Below are 22,342 nucleotides of genomic sequence, written 5' to 3' on the forward strand. Positions count from 1 at the left end.
GACAGTGTATGAGTGAAGTTCCTCATCTTTGACCATGGTTTTGTGGCATGTTTTCTCATTGGTAATTGTGTGACAGTTAATTGTTACTCTGTTTGCCAAAGCAGTTTACCGCTAGAAAGTCTTTTAAATAAGGCTGGAACAAATAGATATCTTTCTGGAAAAAAATGAGCCTTGATGTCTATGTCACACTAGAAACAAAAACATTAATTTGGTATATGATGCGTATTGAAAAGATTGACCAGATGAAGTATTGAGGCAGAGCATTGGACCTCTCATAGGCTGTTGGTGAGAGTGTAAAAGTGTGTCTGTCTTTTGTTCCTCAGTTCCTCTGACCACTTAAACTAGGGCAAGAGAGTGCAGGGGTGCCCACGTTCAGATGGCAGGGAATTCGTGAGAAAGATGATAGTGATATATATGTGCTCAGCAGGATTCTCGGTTGCCCGTGGCCCAGGTCGATTCTGCTTAAACCGAGGAAGATGAACACATTGTTTGAGGTAACAGTTCCTGAGTGGGCTAACGTCTGGCTCAACTACAGCCAAATACTTCAGAAATCAGGCTCTCTACTCCACTTTCCCCTGGGATGGCTTTGTTTTCAGACAGACCTCTGTCATTGTGGCCACAGGCAGCTCTGGGATTTGTGGGACCCAGCTGCTGAGCCTTATACCCGGGGTTGTCCTTGACTGAGGCCCCCCTAACCTGATCATTAGAACTTCTGTGAGGCCTCCGTCAGGTCCGCCCCGGGGCTGAGAGTGAGGGTGCTGTGGTTCCTCCTCAGAAGAGGCACTGTTGCTAGAAAAAGGGGAAATGGGTGCTAGTCTTGCGAAACAGCTTATTTTTCTCAGTGTTTTGTCTATTTAATGTTTATTTCTCTGACTCTAGTAGCTGTGTCCCAGGCGCTTGCTAGAGCCTGGGAATGTAAAGGTGAATTGTTGATGAACAGAGAGTGGATCTGTAGCCTGGCATTGAAAACTCTGTGATCTGTTTGGTCTCATCTTCCTTTTGTTCGTTAGCTTTGTTCTTTTCCAGCCACTTTGTGCTCGCGTATTTGAATTTCTGGTATGTCCGTCCTTGTCTTTGGCTTACTATTACTGTTCCCTCCTCTAGAATGCCCTGTGTCTGCAATATGCCCACCCCTCATACCTCAACATGGTTCCATTCTGCCTCTCTTCCCAGGCCTGGCTCAAACACCACCTCTTTCAGAAGCCCTCTCTGAGATATTTTGACCTTCATTATTTTTTCCTATTTGCTTTTGCCTGTTTTTCTGCTCATAGCTTATCTTAGCTGTCATGTGCTTGCATGCACCTCCAGGAGATCTTCCCAACCTAGGGATCAAACCCACGTCTCCTGCATTGGCAGGAGGATTCTTTACCACTGAGCCACCTGGGAAGCCCTGTCTTAGCTCTGCTGCTTGCTGCTAAGTCACTACAGTCGTGTCTGACTCTGTGCGACCCCATAGACGGCAGCCCACCAGGCTCCCCCGTGCCTGGGATTCTCCAGGCAAGAACACGGGAGTGGGTCGCCATTTCCTTCTCCAATGCATGAAAGTGAAAAGTGAAAGTGAAGTCACTAAGTTCCTTCAATTCTAAGGATCCTGATAGCACCTGGCAGAGTGCTGGGCATAAAGTAGGCTTAATACATAATGGGTAGTTACTGTACTTCTGAGAATTTTGGAATTCTCTACTGCAGTCCTTAAATTGTTCAGCAATACCAGATGTTTTGTTTAACGTTTCATAACATGTAAGTTACTTCGAAGTAACTTGCTGCTTCCTAGTCACTCTTTGATGTAGCTTCATTGCCTCTGATGTGGTATATTCAACCTTCTTACACAGATGCAGTCAGAATAGTGGTGTTGGCGGTCATGTCTGCTTGTAGCAAACATCCATTTTGACTAGAACCAGAAATACCCAGTCTAGTCTCCCCACCCCCCATCCCCATTCAGTGATCCTTTATTGGCATGCATTTAGTCGACCACTACTTCTCAAATTTCAGTGTGCATCAGAATCCCTAGAGGGTATTTTAAAGTATGAATTGCTAGGCCTCACCTCCAGAGTTTCTCATTCAGTAGTTCTGGGATGGGCTGAAGAACTGCCTTGCTAACAACTGCTCAGGTGGTGCTAGTGCTGCTGGTCTGGGAAGCCACACTTTGAGGACCAGTTTACTAGTAGTGGATTTAACCCTTGGGGGCATTGCTGTAGCTCAGTTGGTAAAGAATCCATCTACAGTGCAAGAGACCTGGATTGAGAAGATGCCCTGGAGAAGGAAATAGCAACCCACTCTAGTATTCTTGTCTGGGAAATCCCATGGATAGAGGAGCCTGGTGGCCTACAGTCCATGGGGTTGCAAAGCAGTGGACGTGATGACTGACATACACACACAGTGATTTAACCCTCATTGCAATCAGAATCACTGAGGGCTCTTTCACCTCCACGAGTGCTTTTTAATAACTGTCTTTTGCTCAGTTAAGTGAAAGCATTAGGAATCTCTGCTACAGCAGGTGTTAGCAGGATCTTATGAGTGTTTCTAACAGAACCAGCTGCATAACAAATAAAGACAAAATCCCTTTACACCACATTTCCATATCACTTGTGTGATGTATATGGTACCCATGCATTGTTGGAAGTATTGACCAGCAGTGGGTCAGTTCAGTTCAGTCGCTCAGTCGTGTCCGACTCTTTGCGACCCCATGAATTGCAGCATGCCAGGCCTCCCTGTCCATCACCAACTCCTAGAGTTCACCCAGACTCACGTCCATCGAGTCAGTGATGCCATCCAGCCATCTCATCCTCTGTTGTCCCCTTCTCCTCCTGCCCCCAATCCCTCCCAGCATCAGGGTCTTTTCCAATAAGTCAGCTCTTCGCATGAGATGGCCAAAGTATTGGAGTTTCAGCTTCAGCATCATTCCTTCCAAAGAACACCCAGGATTGATCTCCTTTAGAATGGACTGGTTGGATCTCCTTGCAGTCCAAGAGACTTAAGAGTCTTCTCCAACACCATAGTTCAAAAGCGTCAATTCTTCAGTCCTCAGCTTTCTTCACAGTCCAACTCTCACATCCATACATGACCACTGGAAAAACCATAACCTTGACCAAATGGACCTTTGTTGGCAAAGGTCTGGTTCAGATCAGATCAGATCAGTTGCTCAGTCTTGTCCGACTCTTTGCGACCCCATGAATCGCAGCACCCCAGGCCTCCCTGTCCATCACCAACTCCCGGAGTTCACTCAGGTAGTTCTAATTCATGAAAACATGCGTATATATATATTCCTGGGGTTTTGTTTTTGTTTTTTTTTTGATGATTCACTTTTTAGTCTTGGCCAGTTCGCATAATTTTTTAAAAGCTGGTTTCTTATCTTTAATATGACATTAAAAACACCTTTCTCTTATTTTGCAATCATCATTGCAAGAGGTGTGCTGAATCTTGGGAGCAGGGCAAGTTTCATGAAAATTACTTGTTTGGTCCTGAGGTATCTCCTGTAGATTGCTTACTAGAGGAGACAGGGGGAAAGTGACTACTGTGGAGAACTTGGCTGTCACTTTTACTGGGTGGTGAAAATTAACATGCACGAAGAGAAGATGAACATCTCCTGTCTCAGCGAAGCACGTACAGCAGCCGTTCAAGGACACCGCACGCTTATGTAGCACTCTGACTGGGAACGTGTAACTGCACTCTACGCATAAGGAGACATCAGACAGACCCAGGGAGGAACATTCTGTTTTTTATAATGGGTTTGTGTTCTTCATTATCAGTGTCATAAAAGATAAAGATTGAGGAACTGTTCCGGAATAAAAAAAGATTAAAAGGAAAAAAAAAGATAGCAGAAAGCAGCATGTGATCCTAAACTGGATCTGTACTGAAGTGGAAAAAGTACAATAAACAATAGTGTCAGGTCAGGAGACAAGTTGGAATATGCGTGGTAGACTTGATAAAAAAAAGTTTGGTATTGATTTCAAACTTCCTGAGATTGATAGCAAGTACCGTGGTTATGTAAGATAATCTCCTTATTCTTAGGAAACACACTGTACTATTTAAGTGAAAGTCGCTCAGTCGTATCCGACTCTTTGCAGCCCCTTGGACTATACAGTCCATGGAATTCTCCAGGCCAGAATACTGGAGAGTTGGGTAGCCTTTCCCTTCTCCAGGGGATCTTCGCAACTCAGGGATCAAACCCAGGTCTCCTGCATTGCAGACAAATTCTTTACCAGCTGAGCCACCAGGGAAGCCCAAGTACTATTTAAAGATAAAAATAAGTGATGTGTGTGTAATGTAAGGTCAAGTGAGAAAAATGTGGGAGAGAGAGAGAGAGCAAGCAAGTAATAAAGTAAATGGGGGCGAGGGTACAAGTGTTCTTTGTAATTTTCATTGTGACTTTTTGGAAGTTTGAAATTATTCCCAAATAAAAAATTTAAAAAAACAGTAGAAGAAGAACATGTTCTCTTTTCATTTCAGGGTAATTGTAAAAGTGTTTTAAATCTGTATTAAAATGTTTTCAAGCAGCAGAGTGCCTTTCAGGCGATGGTTCCTGTGCTGCTGTGTCTGGGGGCCTCATCTCTCACTGTGGAAGAGCTCTCGGGAGACTGTTAGCACCTGAGAGCCCACAGGGGCTCGGCCTCACCCCGACTGTAATATCCAGCCCCCTACCCGGCAGCTTCTGGTGTCTTGCGCAGCGCTTCCAATAAGGCACCCTAAACTAATGTACCTTCAGCTTTGAAAAGTATATTTTTCTTTCAGCTCAAAATGGAGTTAATCCTGACTGGGAGAAGAAAGTAATAGAATATTTTAAGGAAAAGCTGAAGGAGAATAATGCTCCTAAATGGGTAAGCTTATTAATGCTGTTTGCTGGAGGTGGGTGGGTGGGCGAGGGTTGGGCAGACTTCCAGTTTCTCGCAGTAGTGATCCACATATAACTTAAAAATATATAAATTAACATGTACCGCCCTCTGCCTTAAGTGCATATGTATTAAAAGATTTTGTTCTCTTGCAATTTAAATTCAAGCAAATAAGTGCTTCTGTACTGGCACCTGTAGGTGGCAGTAACTGACCGTGAAAAAAAGGGTAATTGTGCGAGCTTCGATGATTTTTTATTACCTTCATTTTAAAGAATTACTTGTACGAGTTTTAAGAGATGAGCTCAACAAAGCCAATACCTTTCTGCTAAGTGGAAAGTGTTCTGAAGGAAAAGCATCCTTTGACATTATAATCAAATGTCATCATACGAACTGAACTTGCAAGAACGCGGAAAGGACTTATGTTCAGCATTTGTGTTATTGAGCGTTGAAATCATTTGGCTCCCTGATAGGGCCTGATTTTGTATATGCGGTGGGTAGGTGGGGACGGTGGTTTGTCTGGATATATATGTGTATGTGCTTAACGTCTTATACACAGACTATTTTGACTTGATTGTTTGTTTTCCTTTAAGGTACCATCACTGAATGAAGTTCCTCTTCATTATTTGAAACCTAACAGTTTTGTGAAGTTTCGTTGCATGGTTCAGGATATGTTTGACCCTGAATTTTACATGGGAGTGTATGAAACTGTTAACCGAAACACAAAAGCACGTGTATGTATCGCCTTTTTCGTTAAACTTAGTGTTCACAATTAGTAGGATTAGCTTTGTCTATGGCAGTTTTGATTCTGATAATGTTGATATAATACTGTTATTTTTTGTTTTGGTCATAGGTTCTTCATTTTGGAAAATATAGAGATGTAGCAGAGTGTGGGGTATGTATACTTAAAATATATAAAAAACTTTTTTTTTCCAACAAAAATCACTTATTATAAAACCATAGAAAATTTCCTTAGAAGATTGAGCTTGCAGTCACTCAAAAGGGACAGAATTAAGAACAGGTGCCCCACCCGTACCCTCATCAGCATCTTTCATGGTGCTCACAGAACTGGGTGGAGCCTTAGCCTCCAGACCTCCAGATCAGCATTTGCACAAGCCGTGCGTTCCCTGTCCTCTGGATTAGGGGGCCGGGGTCGGCCCCGCCTTAACCCGAGCACCTCCAGGCCCGCGTAGAATTTAGCAGCTGTCTGGTCCGACCTCTGGCTTGATTTTGGCGGATCCGAAGCTGGAAACACATTGCTACGATGAGGAACTTGGTCACATACTGGTAAAGGGGCGATCCGATGATGAAGACCAGGACTCCGCATCCTGGGACCGCGCTGACCACGAAAGAGACCCTGAACCACCCGTAGAAGGCCGCCAGCATCTCGCTGTCCTGGCCAAACAACGCGTGTAACATCCACAGCTCGACATAAACAACCTCTAGGATGTGATAGGCGCCTCTAACCCCTCTCAGCTTTTGGGCTCTACAAAGCGCCAGGTGCCGGAGGGACGCGGGGAGGAACATGGGGCTTATAAAAAACTTTTTAATGAGCATTTTTTCCTGGGCAGGGAATATTATTTTCCTTTGGTGGATCATAAATTTACTTATCTTGTATATAAGTTCTAAGAAGTCATGTGAAATGTTTTGTTTATTTGCCTTTTACTTGAGTTTCTCTGATATGATTTTTTTTTGATCTTCTAAAAATGTCTTAGAAGGTGGAATATTGTAAATGACAAGTTACTTCCTTTCTTTTCCTAATGTCTACATACTTGCTTTTAAAAATTACCCAAGTTCTTTAAAAATGAAAAGTAGAAGAAAAATGAAAGAATATTACTTTAAAGGCTTTGCATGCGCTTAATTTTTTTATACCTTTTTTTTTTTCTTTTGGCCATGCTGCACAGCATGTGGGATCTTAGTTCCCTGACCAGGGAGCAAATCCACACCTAACCCCTGAACTGCCAGGGAAGCCCCTACATGTGCTTAATTAAATTTGATTAAATCCTGCCCTCTTTTCCTGGGAAGAAAAAAGTAAATTTAAGCCTTCTTTGATAAAAGGAAGTAATAGAAACTCTCCTACATATCAATAATGGGAAAGGGAAGAAGAAAGAAGACAAAATCCTGAAATAAATACTCTAGCTCAGCAGGCTGATCTGTATGGAAGAATGGCCCTAATTAGGAAAGTTTCTGTAGAGAAAGAAATATAACTTCCTACACTTACTTAGAGTAATGGACTCGTGAAAGATGAATTTGTTTAATCTTTTGATGACCTCCAGGTCTCCCAGTGTCTTTTTTTCTTTTAAGGGTGTTTCCATGACATAGTAATACATTGTTGTGCTGAGTCTAATGAATCAGCTTTATAAATGTTTCCTGCATTCCTGTTTATGGAGCCCTAAGTTATATTAGGCTGATAAATTAATACAGAAGTTTTCTTCTAGGACACAATAATGCAGTGTCTCTCTAACTCAGTAATCTCAACATCTAGAAATGGGAAAATAAAATAGATGAGGGTGTCCATCTGTAATATTCCCAAAGGCAAAGAGCTTGTGCTGTGTTTCTGAAGAGTCATAAGTAAGAACACCATACCAGGAAAAGGGGACTTTGGCCCTGGAAAGAAAGAAAGAAAGAAAAGCCACTTTGCTTACACATACCATCTCAGATTCAGTTGATGTCTCTGGAATTCTTTCTTTCTTTTCTGTTTTTCTCTTATAAGATAGAATATAGATTTTGTTTACTTGTAAGGGAATTTTTTTTGTACTATAAAAGTAATATGAAGAAAAAAAAGAAAGAAAAAAAGTAATATGAACAATTATGTAAAGTTTAAAAATAAAATAAAATTTAAAAAAAATAAAAAAATAATTAAATGCACACATAAAAAAAAAGTAATATGAGTATCTTGAAATAATTTCTTTTTAATATTACATCTTGGGTCCTCTACCTATCTATACTTAAGACTTTCTAAGTAGATTTGAAACAGAGAATATGCCTTTTGTAATGAACAATACCTGATTTTTAAATCTCATCTCAGAGCAACCTCATAAGAAGTATATCATTAAATTCCTATTTGATAGGCTAATGTTGATAGCATTCCTGTGAGAGAGACAGTGGGATTACCATGAGTGTTGTCTTTGAAAAAAATTTAACAAAATAGTGTGTTTAGGGATTTAATTTTGTAACCTAGGGTATTGTGTATTTTGGATTTGAAGGAAGGTGCAGTATTAATTGGGCTTCCCTGGTGGCTCAGACAGTAAAGAATCCACTTGCAGTGCAGGAGACCTGCATTCGATCCTTAGGTTGGGAAGATCCCCTGGAGGAGAGCATGGCAACCCACTCCAGTATTCTTGCCTGGAGAATTCCCATGGACAGAGGAGCCTGGCAGGCTACGGTCCATGGGGTCACAGAGTCGGACACACTGAGCAAGAGGTGGTGCTGTGTTGCTGAAGAGTCGTAAGAGCACTGTACCAGGAAAAGGGGACTTTGGCCCTGGAAGGAAAGAAAGAAAGAAACAAAACCCACCGTGCTTATATATACCGTCTCAGGCTGTACATGCTGTATTGATGATTGCGTCTGAAGTGATTTTAGGCAGTTTTCATTTCAAAAATGATAGTTTAGATTTAGTAGTCGCTTGTTAATTAACTCAGTATGAAGTATTTACTGTGATTTTATAAACAACCTGAAAACACAGTTGCTAATTTTTTAAAGTTTTTTAATAAATTTTGTGAACATCACAGCCTCAGCAAGAAGTTGATTTAAACTCTCCACGAACTACTACTTTGGAGAGACAGACATTCTATTGTGTTCCAGTGCCTGGAGAATCTATGTGGGTAAAAGAAATATCCTTTATCTGAACCTTCTCATGTGTTGAATGCTTCCTGATAATTTTCTTAATTGAAGAAACCACAATTCATATTGATTTTTTTTTTTAAGCTTAGTCTTTTTACATCAATGAAGTTAGCTGGAAAAAATAATTTTTTTATCCTTGTTTCTTTTTTTATTTTTTTAATATATTGAGGTGTAGTTGGTTTACAATAGTGTATTAATTTCAGGTACAACATAATGATTCAAAAATTTTGGTAGATTTTACTTCGTATTAATTTGTTGTGCTATGCAATATATCTTTGTAGCTTATTTTTTGTATACATCAGTCGTCTTTTAAAAAAAAAATCTTTATTTTAACCAAGCTACCAAAGTAGTAGTCTTTTATTAGTCATAGAGGTAGCATAATTTTAGGATATTCCCCGGTTCATGCAAATCTTTCCTTAACCCTTCATTTAACGCCTATGTTAATGCCAACCAAGCTCGAGTCAGCCCTTCAACGTCTTACACCCCCAGCCGTCACAAGAGAAGCTATGAAGATGACGAAGATATGGATCTGCAGCCCAATAAACAGAAAGACCAGCATATGGGCGCCAGACAAGCAGGTAGCGTGTGCCATCCCGCGTTCTGGAGACTTCTGCTCTCTCGCAGTGGATTCATATTCAGAATTCATAGTTCTCTAAGCAGCTGTAGATTTAGGGGCTGGCAGTGATTGGACAGCTGTGCTTTCAGGTTTACCAGAATCATAGGCAGTTCTGAGAGTTGTAACAGTCGTGCTCTGGTCAGCCTGCGCTTCGTAACTGAGCGGTTAGGCGTCACTCGGAAGGGGCTGCTCTGCTGGCAGGTGTGAAGGGTCTCAAGTTGGGAAGCTAGGAAAGGGCTTTTGTGTTTCTTCATGTTTATTTTTCATCTCGGCCTTTAAGTAATACAAAAGCATAGTACTCTACTCTAAAAATGACTTATTTATATCTGAAAACATCCTTTCTTATTTTCTTTTTGGGATAATGATGCTCTAATTTAGTAAGACTAAGCACATTGGAGGAAAAACGTGAAGTTTTGGTACGCTGGATTACTTATTCCTAAACTTTAAAGCAAGTAACCCTTAGAATAGTCACAGTTCTGTTTGTTCTATTTAAAGTAGGTTTGTAGTAGTTTATGTATTGAAATATAATTAAAACGCAAGTAATTCTGATTATACAAGGAAGCCAAAAGTTGAAATTTTCTAAGAGAATTTCAAAATTGGTATATATCATTATTGATTTGCCAATCACAGTTTTTATGAGCAGTGAATTCCTTCATATGGCAGGTAAATAAGTTTGTCTTTATTTCTCCTTTTATGTCCTGTCACTTCTTAAAGGCAGAGGAAGTAAAACAAATGAATTAATTTAATCTGAAGAGTGGGTTAAGAGAGCAAATATAGCAATCAATGGTAAACAAAGATTTATTACTGAGTTTCATTTAACCATATATTATTCTACTTTATAAGTTCATATTACTGTATTTCTTTAAGCTAAGGCATATTTTTAAAATTGGAATGTTTTACACCAAATATATGCAAATGTAATAGTATTCTTTCTTTTTCTCTACTCACCCCCAAATGTTTATTCAAATTAATGGTGCATCATAACAGTAACCTAAATACATATTAGAATCCAGGGCACATGGTAATTCTCTTTCTTGACATTTAAGCTGTTGATGCTTCTTTCTGTTTCTTGCCCCTTTGGTTTGCATGTCATACTTCGGGGCTTTTGCATACATCTGAGTGCATTAGTTGTGTAAAGTTTTACCTTGTTTGTGTCTTCCCTTGTGTTTCAAACAGTAAAGAATCTGCCTGTAATATGGGAGACCTGGGTTCAATGCCTGGGTTGGGAAGATCCCCTGGAGAAGGGAATGGCAACCCACTCCAGTATTATTGCCAGGAGAATTCCACGGACAGAGGAGCCTTGAGGGCTATAGTTCATGGTGTCATAAAGAGTCGGACACAACTGAGCGACTAACATTTAACCTTGTTTGTTGGTTTCTAGGCAATCTATCAGACTGTGTTGTGTTTATATATGTATATATTAAGCTGTTTTGGAGATAAGTGTAGATTCACATGCACTTACCAAAAAAAAATAATACAGAGAGATCCCCATATATCCTTGATGCAGTTTCAAGTGGGTCAGCATCTTATATAATTATAACATCTTGCATAATTATAGTAGAATGTCATAACCAGGAAACGGATATTGATATGGTCCATAGACGTCACTCAAAATTCACATTTTTACATGCACTTGTTTTTGTGCATTAGTCTGTGCCGTTTGATCACATATGTAGATTCATGTGACCACGACCACAGTCAGAATACAGAACAGTTCATTTCCTGGATCTCTTCTGTTGCCCTTTTAGAATCACATCTACCTCTCCTGCCTCTCTGCCTCCCCTCTGGCAATGACTAATTTGTTCTTCATCCCTAAATTTTGTCATTTATGAATGTTACATAAATGGAATGATACAGTATATAGACCTTATAGATTAGCTTTTGTCATTTGGCATAATTTCCTTTCTGTCCAAGTTATTGTTTATATCAGTAGTTTATTCTTTTGATGGCTGAGCAGTGTAGTGTGGTATGGCAAGCTATATTTTAATTCTAACTAGTTATCAGTCCTAAATTGTAACTACTTTAGGGTTACAGGCTATCTTTAAATGATCTTTGTAGCCCCAACAATTAGTCTAATTCCTGGTACATAGTGGAAGTTAGTAGTTGTTCAGTAAATAAGTTTATTGCTATGTGGTTTTATTCTGCTTAGTAAGTAGAAAGAACTATATTCTACCAAAGTGTTTTTATTGTCTGTAGACCCATATACTCATTGGGTCAAAGATGTTAAATAACCCTATTAAATATTAACTTTTAAAGTTACATCTAGGAGATTTGATAGTGGGGAGGGGCGGGAATCTGTTGCTGTTTTATTGTAGGGGAAGGTGATCACACTTCCAGATCTATGTAATCTTTGTTCCCTTTATAGGTGGCTTCTAGTGTGTGTTACTTCCTTTAAAATAGGAACAACTTGAAGTTTGCAAGCTCAGAAATATATCATTTCAGTCAAATGCAAAAGGCTGTTTAGGAATGTTCTTTATCTCCAGGAAGCCTTTAAAATGACGATGTGCAATGCTGTCCCTTTGAATTTAGGGAATGTTGGTGGTCTTCAATGGTGTGGCGAGCCAAAACGTTTAGAAACTGAAGCTTCTTCTGGACAACAGCTGAGCTCCCTAAACCTCTCTTCTCCTTTTGATCTGAATTTTCCATTGCCAGGAGAGAAGGGTCCTGCATGTCTCGTGAAGGTAAGAAAGTCTTTGACGGGTCTGATGCTGACAAAGATGTGCTAAGTGTCTCAGAAATTAAAACAGAAAAGTCTTAGCATTTGTGTTAGCGAGTTTTCTCTTGCTGCTGTAACAAATTGCTACAAATTTAGGTGGCTTAAAATAACAAAATTTATCATCTTAGAGGCTTTAGGCCAGAAGTCCAATGTGAATCTCACTGGGGATAAAATGAAAGTGGCTGCAAGACTGGTTCCTCTCTGAAGACTCCAGGGGGCAATCTCTCTTCTAGCCTTTTCCAGCTTCCAGAGGCTTGTGACCCCTTCCTCCATCTTCCAGGGCAGCAGTAATACAGCCCTCTGACCATTTTTTCATGGTCTTATCTCCCTCTGGCCATAGGTAGGACAGGTTCTCTAATTTTAAGGACATGAGTAATTATAGATCGAGCCCACTCATGCAGTCCAGAGTAATCTCCCCATCTTAAGGTCCTTTAATTTATATAAGTCCCTTTTACATGTAAGGTAACATATTCAAGGATTCCAGTGAGATGTGGATATGTGTATGGCGGGGAGGGGGCATTTTATCTACCACAGCATTGTCTTTATTTTTTAAAAAATGAATATTTCAAATAGAGGTGAAACAGAATTTAAATTGATATCTATATTCTTCCTGTATCATTTCTAAGTTACTAATTTCTGCTTTATTTTCACCATTCTTTCTTTTCTTATCAATTAGATTTAAAATAAGGTAGAAGAAAATCTGTTAACAGTTTGTTCCCCTATTTTGCTCATTCTGGTTTTTTAATCGTGAGCAGAGAACAAGTGATAGAAGTTTCAGAAACGATCAGTGAGAATTTCCATTCTTAGTTGTTATGGTTTTAAGTTAAATGGCACTTCAGCTATGTAGCACAGGAACTAGAATTAGCCCATTTTTCCTTCAGTGCTTCTCTTAGGTCTCCCCAGTAAGCAGCTGTGACAGTTTCTAATGTCCATCTTGATAGACGGCTTTGGAGGTTTGGCTCTTTATCGTGAGAAGCCTCATGGCCATTTGAAGTCTGTGTCAGTCCTCCTAATACTGCATAGCTTGTGAATAAGTCCAAAGTTAATAATACTCAGTTTCCCCCATCTCTCAATGGAGTTAATAGATTTTGAGATAACTCATGTTTCTGGTTTTAGTTCATCCTTTGGGAAAAGCTTTTCTCTGAAGTAGTGGGAAAACAGACATTGGTCAGGAGTCCTGTGTTTTAGTTGGTATTTGCTAACCAGCAAAATGGCTTCAGGTAAGAGCCTTACCTCCCTTGGTCTCCATTTATCAGATAAAGGAGATGCTGTAAGGTTCATTTTGTGATTATTATTACTTCAAGGCTAATATCTTATGCTTTTTTGATGCCATTGAGTCCTAACTGTGATTTTGTGTGGCCTCTTGTTAGGTCTATGAAGACTGGGATTGTTTTAAAGTAAATGATGTTCTTGAGTTATATGGCATACTCTCTGTGGATCCTGTGCTAAGTATACTGAATAATGATGAAAGGTGAGTCTATTTTGAAATAATTTCAAACTTTGAGAAAAGTTGGAGGATGGTTATATAAAGAACTCCCTTTTCGCTTCATTCAGATTTACAGGTTGTTAACACTTCAGCTCCGTCTGTTTTGTCATTCATTTGTGCTTATTTTTATATACATACATTTTTATACATGTGTAGTTTTTGCAAACACTTGAGAGTAAGTTGTGTATTCATATCCTAAATACTTGCTGTGTCCATATTTCATATATAATCAGAGTATAGCTACACAGTTTGGGAATTTGCGTGAATACACAGTGCAGTAACCGTAGGCCACGCCAAACTTCTCCAAGTGTCTCAGCGCTGTTCTTTCTGGCAGTCTTTTTCTCTGTCCAGGATCCATAGGATCGCTCTCTGCATTAACCTGCAGCAGTCTCCAGCTCTTAGTTGTCCTTCAAGGCCTTGATACTTCTCTTTTCTTTTTTTTTTCCCCCTGTCCTTCAATGTATTGACACTTTCCTTGACACTGAGAAAATTCATTTCTCATAGTACGGAGGCACCAAGGTTGAGACACCAGCATTTAGTGAGGGCCCATTTCCTGGCTTGTAGATGGCTGTCTTCTTGCTGTGTCCTTACATGGCAGAGCAGACTCGCTGCACTGAAGAGTACAGACCAGTTACTCTGTAGGACGTCTGTCCGTTTGGGTTTATCTGATGTGACAGATTAGGTCACATCAGATTAGATTGTGATTAGATTCCAGCTATGCATTTGGGGCAGAAAACTACAAAGTGATATATTCTTCTCAGTGCATCACTTCTGGAGGTGCAGTGTCCTCTTACTGGTGAAGTTCTTTTTGATCACTTTGTTATATTTGGTACACACGTGTACATACGTATACCTTTATCATAATGTGACATATGTAGGTAGCCTGAAATCTGTCATGTAACAGTTTACGAAGACGAGGAGCATTTTCTGTTCTCTCAGGAGAAGTGCAGGTGGAACTGTCCTCGGCTTGAGTTCCCATCTCATTTTCAGACACGGATGTTACTTTTTCGTGTGTACAGCTGCCGCCTCTGAACCGAGCTCTGTCTTCTCTCGGCAGGGACGCCTCTTCGCTGCTGGACCCGATGGAGTGCACGGACATGGCTGAGGAACAGAGGGTGCACAGTCCTCCTGCCTCCTTAGTGCCAAGAATCCACGTGGTCCTGGCCCAGAAGCTGCAGCACATCAACCCCTTACTGCCTGCTTGCCTTAACAAAGAGGAGAGCAAGACCTGTAAGTGTAAGTGCTGACACCTCGTGGCCCAGAGACTCACCCGGCGTGCGGGAGCTGCGTTTTGTGGCGCTGTCGGTCAGGTGCTCAGCTGTTAGGAAAAGTTCCTCCAGCGGTCACCATCGCTTTGCCCGTTTTCCTGTGTGTTAATTCTCTTCATTAAAATGAGGCCCCTCCCAAAAGGTATACCCTTGTCTTGTTTTGACAGTTGGCATCACTCACGGGCCAGTGTTAGAAGTCCGTCCAGTTGTCTGCTGGTGTGCACTGCTTTGTTGCATAGTTACTTTTTAGCCAGAGGCACGCGAGGGCCTGGCGTGTCTGCTCAATCTGGTCGCCCTTCTCTCTCCAGTTGTTTCCGGTTTCATGTCCGAGTTGTCTCCAGTCAGAGCAGAACTGCTTGGCTTCCTCACTCATGCCCTTCTGGGAGACAGCTTGGCCGCTGAGTACCTTATATTACATCTCATCTCTACAGTGTAAGTGCTGTGTTCCTGGGAGTTGGGTATTTTGTTGAGAGGGACAAAGAAGAGGAAGGTTTCTGAGATAATTTGTTTTGTTCATTAGGCTTCATCCCCAGATGGTTTTTATTTGTTCAGTGCAACAGCTGTTACACCTAATCTCAGATATTCCTTTTTTCAGCTTTTCTCAGGGTCACGTGTAGCATTTTGATTGTATCTCCTTAAATTTAAGAGCTGAAACTAGGCATGGAACCTAGCTGATGAGTAAAATAAGCTGTCTTGTCATTTTTGCAGTCTGTAAGTCCCTTGTTTATACCTCCTGAGGCTCTGTGTCTACAGTCCGCGAGGCCGCTGGGTGGCCTCACTTGTCCATGGACGTGAGCCCCTCTTCCTCTCACCTCGCTATAGGTCTTTGTTTCCCGATTTCAAAGTAATGTGCGTGCCTTCAGTAAGCTCCAAGGGCATAAAGAAGAAAGCAGAAACTGCCTGCAATCTCACCACTTAGAGATGGTGTCGGTTAACAGACCTTGGTAGCTGATGATGTCAGCTCTTTCTGTTTGTGTGTGTATACCTCCCTACGTGGTCTCAGTTATACTCTAAATAGATCATTAGCTTGCTTTTATCATTAATAAATAGTAGACATTCTCCCATCATAATTCTCCTTGAGCCTTTTAATGGCTGTACAGTATCTTTCGTTATAGACAGTTGTACCTTTCCCCTAAATGTTAGGCTTCCCTAGTTTTTCTCTGTTTAAATAACTCTGTAGTAGACATGTTTGTGCTAATAACCCTTTGCTCAGGCAGGGTTGGGACAGTAGTACATAATGGTGGAATGGGCGGATGCGGGGACCGAATGGGCTGTGTTCAGGTCCAGCCCTACCACTTCATGGCTGTGTGAGTGTCGGCGTACGATTTAAACGCCTCATATCTCTAATCTGTAAGATGAAAATAATATTACCTACCTCAGAGTGTTTGGGAATTAAGTGATAAAGTACTTAGAACAGTACCTGGCACAGGGTAGAAGAACAACACCAGCATTTAAGTATTGGCTGTTATTTTCATTATTGTTTCTGTTTTTTAAAAAAGCTGATGAGAGCAATCTGCTTTATTTGTAATGACAGTATTAAGCTAATTTTTCTTTGTTTGCCTTTTGATGGAGATCAGGAAATCACCTGAGTGTCTTATTGGTTTAAACCCCTTTTTTTTTTTTTTTTTAGATACACAAGAAGAGATGTTCTTCCACTAGGAAAATTTACGGTTAACTTGAGTGGTTGTCCACGGAATAGTACCTTCACGGAACACTTATATCGAATTATTCAACATCTGGTTCCAGCAGTAAGATCAATATAAACACGTGTTATAAACCTAAGCACACTTTAAAAGTCCATCTAATGGTCTTTCATTCAACCCAAATATTTAACTTTGAGATTTTAATAGATCTCATTAAGGGGAAACAAAGCCTGCCAGTTTCAAAATTTAAAATGTACTTACCTTTAAACATTTCACTTTTCCTTTGTTGCCTTAGCATGAATTTCTTTGAATAACAGTTAATACAACTGTAGTAATTCCTTTAACATTGTACTCTCCTTTGATGCCAGTTCGTTTGTACTATTTGGTATCCTTTGTATGCCTTAAGATTTTAAATGTCAATTAACTCTAAATTGTAGGAGTAGAATTCTTTTTAGTTGAGGAAATAACTTTATCTCTGCTGCCCAAGTGTAATTCCTGTTTGAAAGTCAAGCTACCTTTATTTGCCAGGGCATCTGGAATGAAGTGTTTGTGTGGTGGTAAGATCTTAGGGGAATAGCTTCTGATTAGTTGTGTGCCTGGCAATGCTGATCACACCTTACTTTGGAAATTTAACAGATTGAAGTAGATCATTCATTTATCCAGTGTTAACTGATCATTCATTTACCCAGTTTATTCAGTGTCTTCTGGGCCCTTAAGAAACACAGCAATAGACCAAGTAGACCAGCATTCCTCACTGTCCTTGACTTTCAGATCAGATCAGATCAGTCACTCAGTCGTGTCCGACTCTTTGCGACCCCATGAATCGCAGCACGCCAGGCCTCCCTGTCCATCACCAACTCCCCGAGTTCACTCAGACTCATGTCCATCGAGTCAGTGATGCCATCCAGCCATCTCATCCTCTGTCGTCTGCTTCTCCTCTTGCCCCTAATCCCTCCCAGCATCAGAGTCTTTTCCAGTGAGTCAACTCTTCTCATGAGGTGGCCAAAGTACTGGAGTTTCAGCTTTAGCATCATTTCTTCCAAAGAAATCCCAGGGCTGATCTCCTTCAGAATGGACTGGTTGGATCTCCTTGCAATCCAAGGGACTCTCAAGAGTCTTCTCCAACACCATAGTTCAAAAGCTTCAATTCTTCGGCACTCAGCTTTCTTCACAGTCCAACTCTCACATCCATACATGACCACTGGAAAAACCATAGCCTTGACTAGACGGACCTTTGTTGGCAAAGTAATGTCTCTGCTTTTGAATCTGCTATCTAGGTTGGTCATAACTTTCCTTCCAAGGAGTAAGCGTCTTTTAATTTCATGGCTGCAGTCACCATCTACAGTGATTTTGGAGCCCAGAAAAATAAAGTCTGACACTGTTTCCCCATCTATTTCCCATGAAGTGATGGGACCTGATGCCACGATCTTCATTTTCTGAATGTTGAGGTTTAAGCCAACTTTTTCACTCTCCACTTTCACCTTCATCAAGAAGCTTTTTAGTACCTCTTCACTTTCTGCCATAAGGGTGGTGTCATCTGCATATCTGAGGTTATTGATATTTCTCCCGGCAATCTTGATTCCACCTTGTGCTTCTTCCAGTCCAGTGTTTCTCATGATATACTCTGCATATAAATTAAATAAGCAGGGTGACAATACACAGCCTTGACATACTCCTTTTCCTATTTGGAACCAGTCTGTTGTTCCATGTCCAGTTCTAACTGTTGCTTCCTGACCTACATACAGATTTCTCAAGAGGCAGATCAGGTGGTCTGGTGTTCCCATCTCTTTGAGAATTTTCCACAGTTTATTGTGATCCACACAGTCAAAGGCTCTGGCATAGTCAATAAAGCAGAAATAGATGTTTTTCTGGAACTCTCTTGCTTTTTCGATGATCCAGAGGATGTTGGCAGTTTGATCTCTGGTTCCTCTGCCTTTTCTAAAACCAGCTTGAACAACTGGAAGTTCACGGTTCATGTATTGCTGAAGCCTGGCTTGGAGAATTTTGAGCGTGACTTTACTAGCGTGTGAGATGAGTGCAATTGTGCGGTAGTTTGAGCATTTTTTGGCATTGCCTTTCTTTGGGATTGGAATGAAAACTGACCTTTTCCAGTCCTGTGGCCACTGCTGAGTTTTCCAAATGTGCTGGCATATTGAGTGCAGCACTTTCACAGCATCATCTTTCAGGATTTGAAAGAGCTCATCTGGAATTCCATCACCTCCAGCAGCTTTGTTCATAGTGATGCTTTCTAAGGCCCACTTGACTTCACATTCCAGGATGTCTGGCTCTAGGTGAGTGATCACACCATCGTGATTATCTGGGTCGTGAAGATCTTTTTTGTACAGTTCTTCTGTGTATTCTTGCCATATCTTAATATCTTCTGCTTCTGTTAGGTCCATACCATTTGTGTCCTTTATCGAGCCCATCTTTGCATGAAATGTTCCTTTGGATTCTGTTGTTTTCCTCTATTTCTTTGCATTGATTGCTGAAGAAGGCTTTCTTATCTCTTCTTGCTATTCTTTGGAAGTCTGCATTCAGATGTTTGTATCTTTGCTTTTCTCCTTTGGTTTTTTGCTTCTCTTCTTTTCACAGCTATTTGTAAGTCCTCCCCAGACAGCCATTTTACTTTTTTGGCATTTCTTTTCCATGGGGATGGTCTTGATCCCTGTCTCCTGTACAGTGTCACGAACCTCAGTCCATAGTTCATCAGGCACTCTGTCTATCAGATCTAGGCCCTTAAATCTATTTCTCACTTCCACTGTATAATCATAAGGAATTTGATTTAGGTCATACCTGAATGGTCTCATGGTTTTCCCTACTTTCTTCAATTTCAGTCTGAATTTGGCAATAAGGAGTTCATGGTCTGAGCCACAGTCAGCTCCTGGTCTTGTTTTTGCTGACTGTATAGAGCTTCTCCATCTTTGGCTGCAAAGAATATAATCAATCTGATTTCGGTGTTGACCATCTGGTGATGTCCTTGTATAGAGTCTTCTCTTGTGTTGTTGGAAGAGGGTGTTTGTTATGACCAATGCATTCTCTTGGCAGAACTCTTATTAGTCTTTGCCCTGCTTTATCCCGTATTCCAAGGCCAAATTTGCCTGTTACTCCAGGTGTTTCTTGACTTACTACTTTTGCATTCCAGTCGCCTATAATGAAAAGGACATCTTTTTTGGGTGTTAGTTCTAAAAGGTCTTGTAGGTCTTCATGACTGACTTTACTCTCTTAAAAAATCACTGAGGCCTCAGAGAGAAATGGTTTGTGTGGGTCGTTTGTATCCTCAATTTACCATCTTAGAAATTAAAACATACTAAGATAGTCATTGAAAACAAACCAATTATATATGAACATAAGTAAAATTGTGAAAATAGCTATTTTTCCCAAACAAAAAAAATCAGTGATAAAAGTGACGTTGTTTAAATTTTTGCCAGTCTCTGTAATGTCTGGATTAATAAACAGCTGGATTGGCATATCTGTTTCTGCATTCAGTCTATCGTAACATGATGTTTTGACTGAAGTATATGAAGGAAAGCTAGCCTCACACAGATGAAAACGTAGTTGGCGAAGGAAGGACTGTGTCAACAGCCTTTTCAGATAACTGTGGATGTTCTTTGTGGATGTTCTGATACTGAACAAAAAACTGTCCATGTGGTATTTTCTTCAAAAAGAGTTGCAAGTGTGAAATCTGAGATCTCATCAGTGAGCTTTTTATGCTCTGCTGTCATAAATTCGTTGGTCTCTCTTGCACACTGAATGGATCCTTTATCCGGGATTTTGACCTCATGGGACCCCATAAACGGGTCTTAGCAAGCTTCTGGAGATATCTTTTTTTTTAAGCCTCTGTATATTTGAGATACATATACCAATATATATCTCAGTGGTCTATGATTTGTTTCTGGTTCACTAGTAAAATAAAAACTATTCTCCAGGAATACGGAACAGGACAGTTGAGAATAAACCAGCTCATAGAATCAGAGAAATTCTTACTGAGGATGTAGAAATTTTTGTTTCTGAGAGCTCCAGAAACCATGAGCCTACTCCCTTATAAATTGATAAGATCTTTCTCTCCATATAAAAGGTAGTGTTTAACTCCAAATACATATTTTCTTAAAAGAGCGAAACTTGCTAATTAGGAAATTTCTCTTTGCAGTCTTTTCGTCTACAGATGACTATAGAGAACATGAACCACTTGAAGTTCATTCCCCACAAAGACTATACAGCCAATCGCTTGGTCAGCGGGCTCCTGCAGCTGCCCAGCAACACTTCGCTTGTAATTGACGAGACTCTCCTGGAGCAGGGGCAGCTGGACACACCAGGTGTGTGCACCGAGGTTTCCCCACCGTTTCTAAGTCCCAGTGAGGCCAGGCTGGGTAATGGTTTTCTAAAAATATAACCGTGAACAAGGGCAGATTCACACTTCACAGATATTTAAGATAAAGGCTTGCTCTGTGAATTTAGTTAAAGCTTATATGGTAAACAAATAAGTTGTGTACATCAGCTGTGTTTTATGATGGTATGAAAATTGTACCATGATACAGGTAAGTGATATAGCTTTTTAAAGGCTGCAAGGAAGGAGGCTTTGCCTTTAATCCTATATTATCTGAAAAGAAAACTTGTAGAAAAGACCTAATAAAACATTTTTTTTACCAACCAATGTGATTAAACTTCTTTCCCAAAGAATCAAAATATTTAGAAGATCAAATGGCTTGAACTAAAATGTTATGGAACATGTTATGAAGTTATAAGAAAGCAGATTGCTTTACCTGTGCTCAAATGAGAATGCAGAAGACACTTTGCTAGTAATCAGTTCAAGAGGTAAAGGTAGAAAAAGCAGTGTTAGATGGGGTAGAATTAAGGCAAAAATGAGTATAAATTCATTAAAATTCAATAACCTCATCTCTGTATAAAAACCATTTTGGTCCTGCCAGATTATTTTAGCCCTGTGAACACATCACATACAAAGTAATCTTATTTTTTTGGAAACTGTTTTCTGTCTAATTGCACACCATATGCTTGATAGTAAATTTTGGGTGGGTAGGTGGGGAATCTTGGCTCCAGAAATATGTTTTATCTATCTTGACAAATACTTTCTGTGAACCCTCTTAGTTAATGGTCATTTAGAAAATTGGACAGTGCCTCTCATACTTTTTTAAAGCAGTAGAAATCTCATGTCTTATTATCAGTGTCAGCAAAACTAATTTGGTTAAGTAATTAAAATCAAGCGACTGAAAAATTGTTTTCTTGCTTTTGTAGGTGTTCATAATGTGACTGCCCTGAGCAACCTAATAACTTGGCAGAAGGTGGATTACGACTTCAGCTACCACCAGATGGAATTTCCCTGCAACATTAATGTTTTTATTACTTCAGAGGGGAGATCGCTCCTGCCGGTACGAGGGGTCATTTTGAAATGGAGGGCAGTTATTGGAGAGAGATCGGGACTTCTGCTTTGTTTCTTGGCACTGCATATTATCAATAAGCTTAGCTTGTTTCAAAATTGTGGCTGCTGATTATTAATGAGGAAATTGAATATTTTGGTTCTCTGGGATGAACACCTAGTATCTAGAAAATTATAGGCAAGGAAAGAAAGCTGTTGGCGGCAGAAACCCCCACATGTGGGGAGAAGAAGCTGTCTGTAAATTGCCTGATTAACATCCAGACCTTGGTTCTTGTTGCCTCTGTTCCACTGTTTTCTGCGAATCTTTCGTGAGAAATATTTGAGAGTTCCCTTTAGAATGTTTCTAATCAACCTGGTTACTTGAGTGGTTCATGGAAGAGCACCTTTACTTCTGAGTCTTTTAATGATGAGAAATATGCCCAGTTGCTTGAAAGACATCTAGTTGCTCGCATCTAATGTGCTCACCCGTGATGTTTGAGGACTGCCTGTGAATGAGAACGAGGTGGCCCAGTGGTGAGCTTCTGTGGTGAAAGTGTGATTTGCTTTATGTGGTGT

The 22,342-nt window shown here is 40.3% G+C and overlaps 1 protein-coding gene across 3 annotated transcripts in view; it reads left to right on the forward strand.

Moving 5' to 3' along the window:
- Positions 1-22,342, forward strand: part of MCMBP (minichromosome maintenance complex binding protein) — a 39,448-nt gene that overhangs the window by 11,191 nt on the left and 5,915 nt on the right. For 2 of the 3 annotated variants that reach the window (XM_027529102.1, XM_027529104.1), the window contains exons 2-13: positions 4,729-4,814; positions 5,417-5,557; positions 5,677-5,718; positions 8,555-8,656; positions 9,100-9,244; positions 11,812-11,963; positions 13,369-13,469; positions 14,542-14,720; positions 15,061-15,184; positions 16,383-16,500; positions 20,543-20,708; positions 21,646-21,779. In XM_027529102.1, the coding sequence (XP_027384903.1) occupies positions 4,729-4,814; positions 5,417-5,557; positions 5,677-5,718; positions 8,555-8,656; positions 9,100-9,244; positions 11,812-11,963; positions 13,369-13,469; positions 14,542-14,720; positions 15,061-15,184; positions 16,383-16,500; positions 20,543-20,708; positions 21,646-21,779 (1,490 nt within the window). The remainder of the gene's footprint in view (positions 1-4,728; positions 4,815-5,416; positions 5,558-5,676; positions 5,719-8,554; positions 8,657-9,099; positions 9,245-11,811; positions 11,964-13,368; positions 13,470-14,541; positions 14,721-15,060; positions 15,185-16,382; positions 16,501-20,542; positions 20,709-21,645; positions 21,780-22,342) is intronic. The other variant, XM_027529103.1, reaches the window with a different exon arrangement.

The sequence above is a fragment of the Bos indicus x Bos taurus genome, chromosome 26 (genome assembly GCF_003369695.1).
Source record: "Bos indicus x Bos taurus breed Angus x Brahman F1 hybrid chromosome 26, Bos_hybrid_MaternalHap_v2.0, whole genome shotgun sequence".
Classification (NCBI taxonomy): domain Eukaryota; kingdom Metazoa; phylum Chordata; class Mammalia; order Artiodactyla; family Bovidae; genus Bos; species Bos indicus x Bos taurus.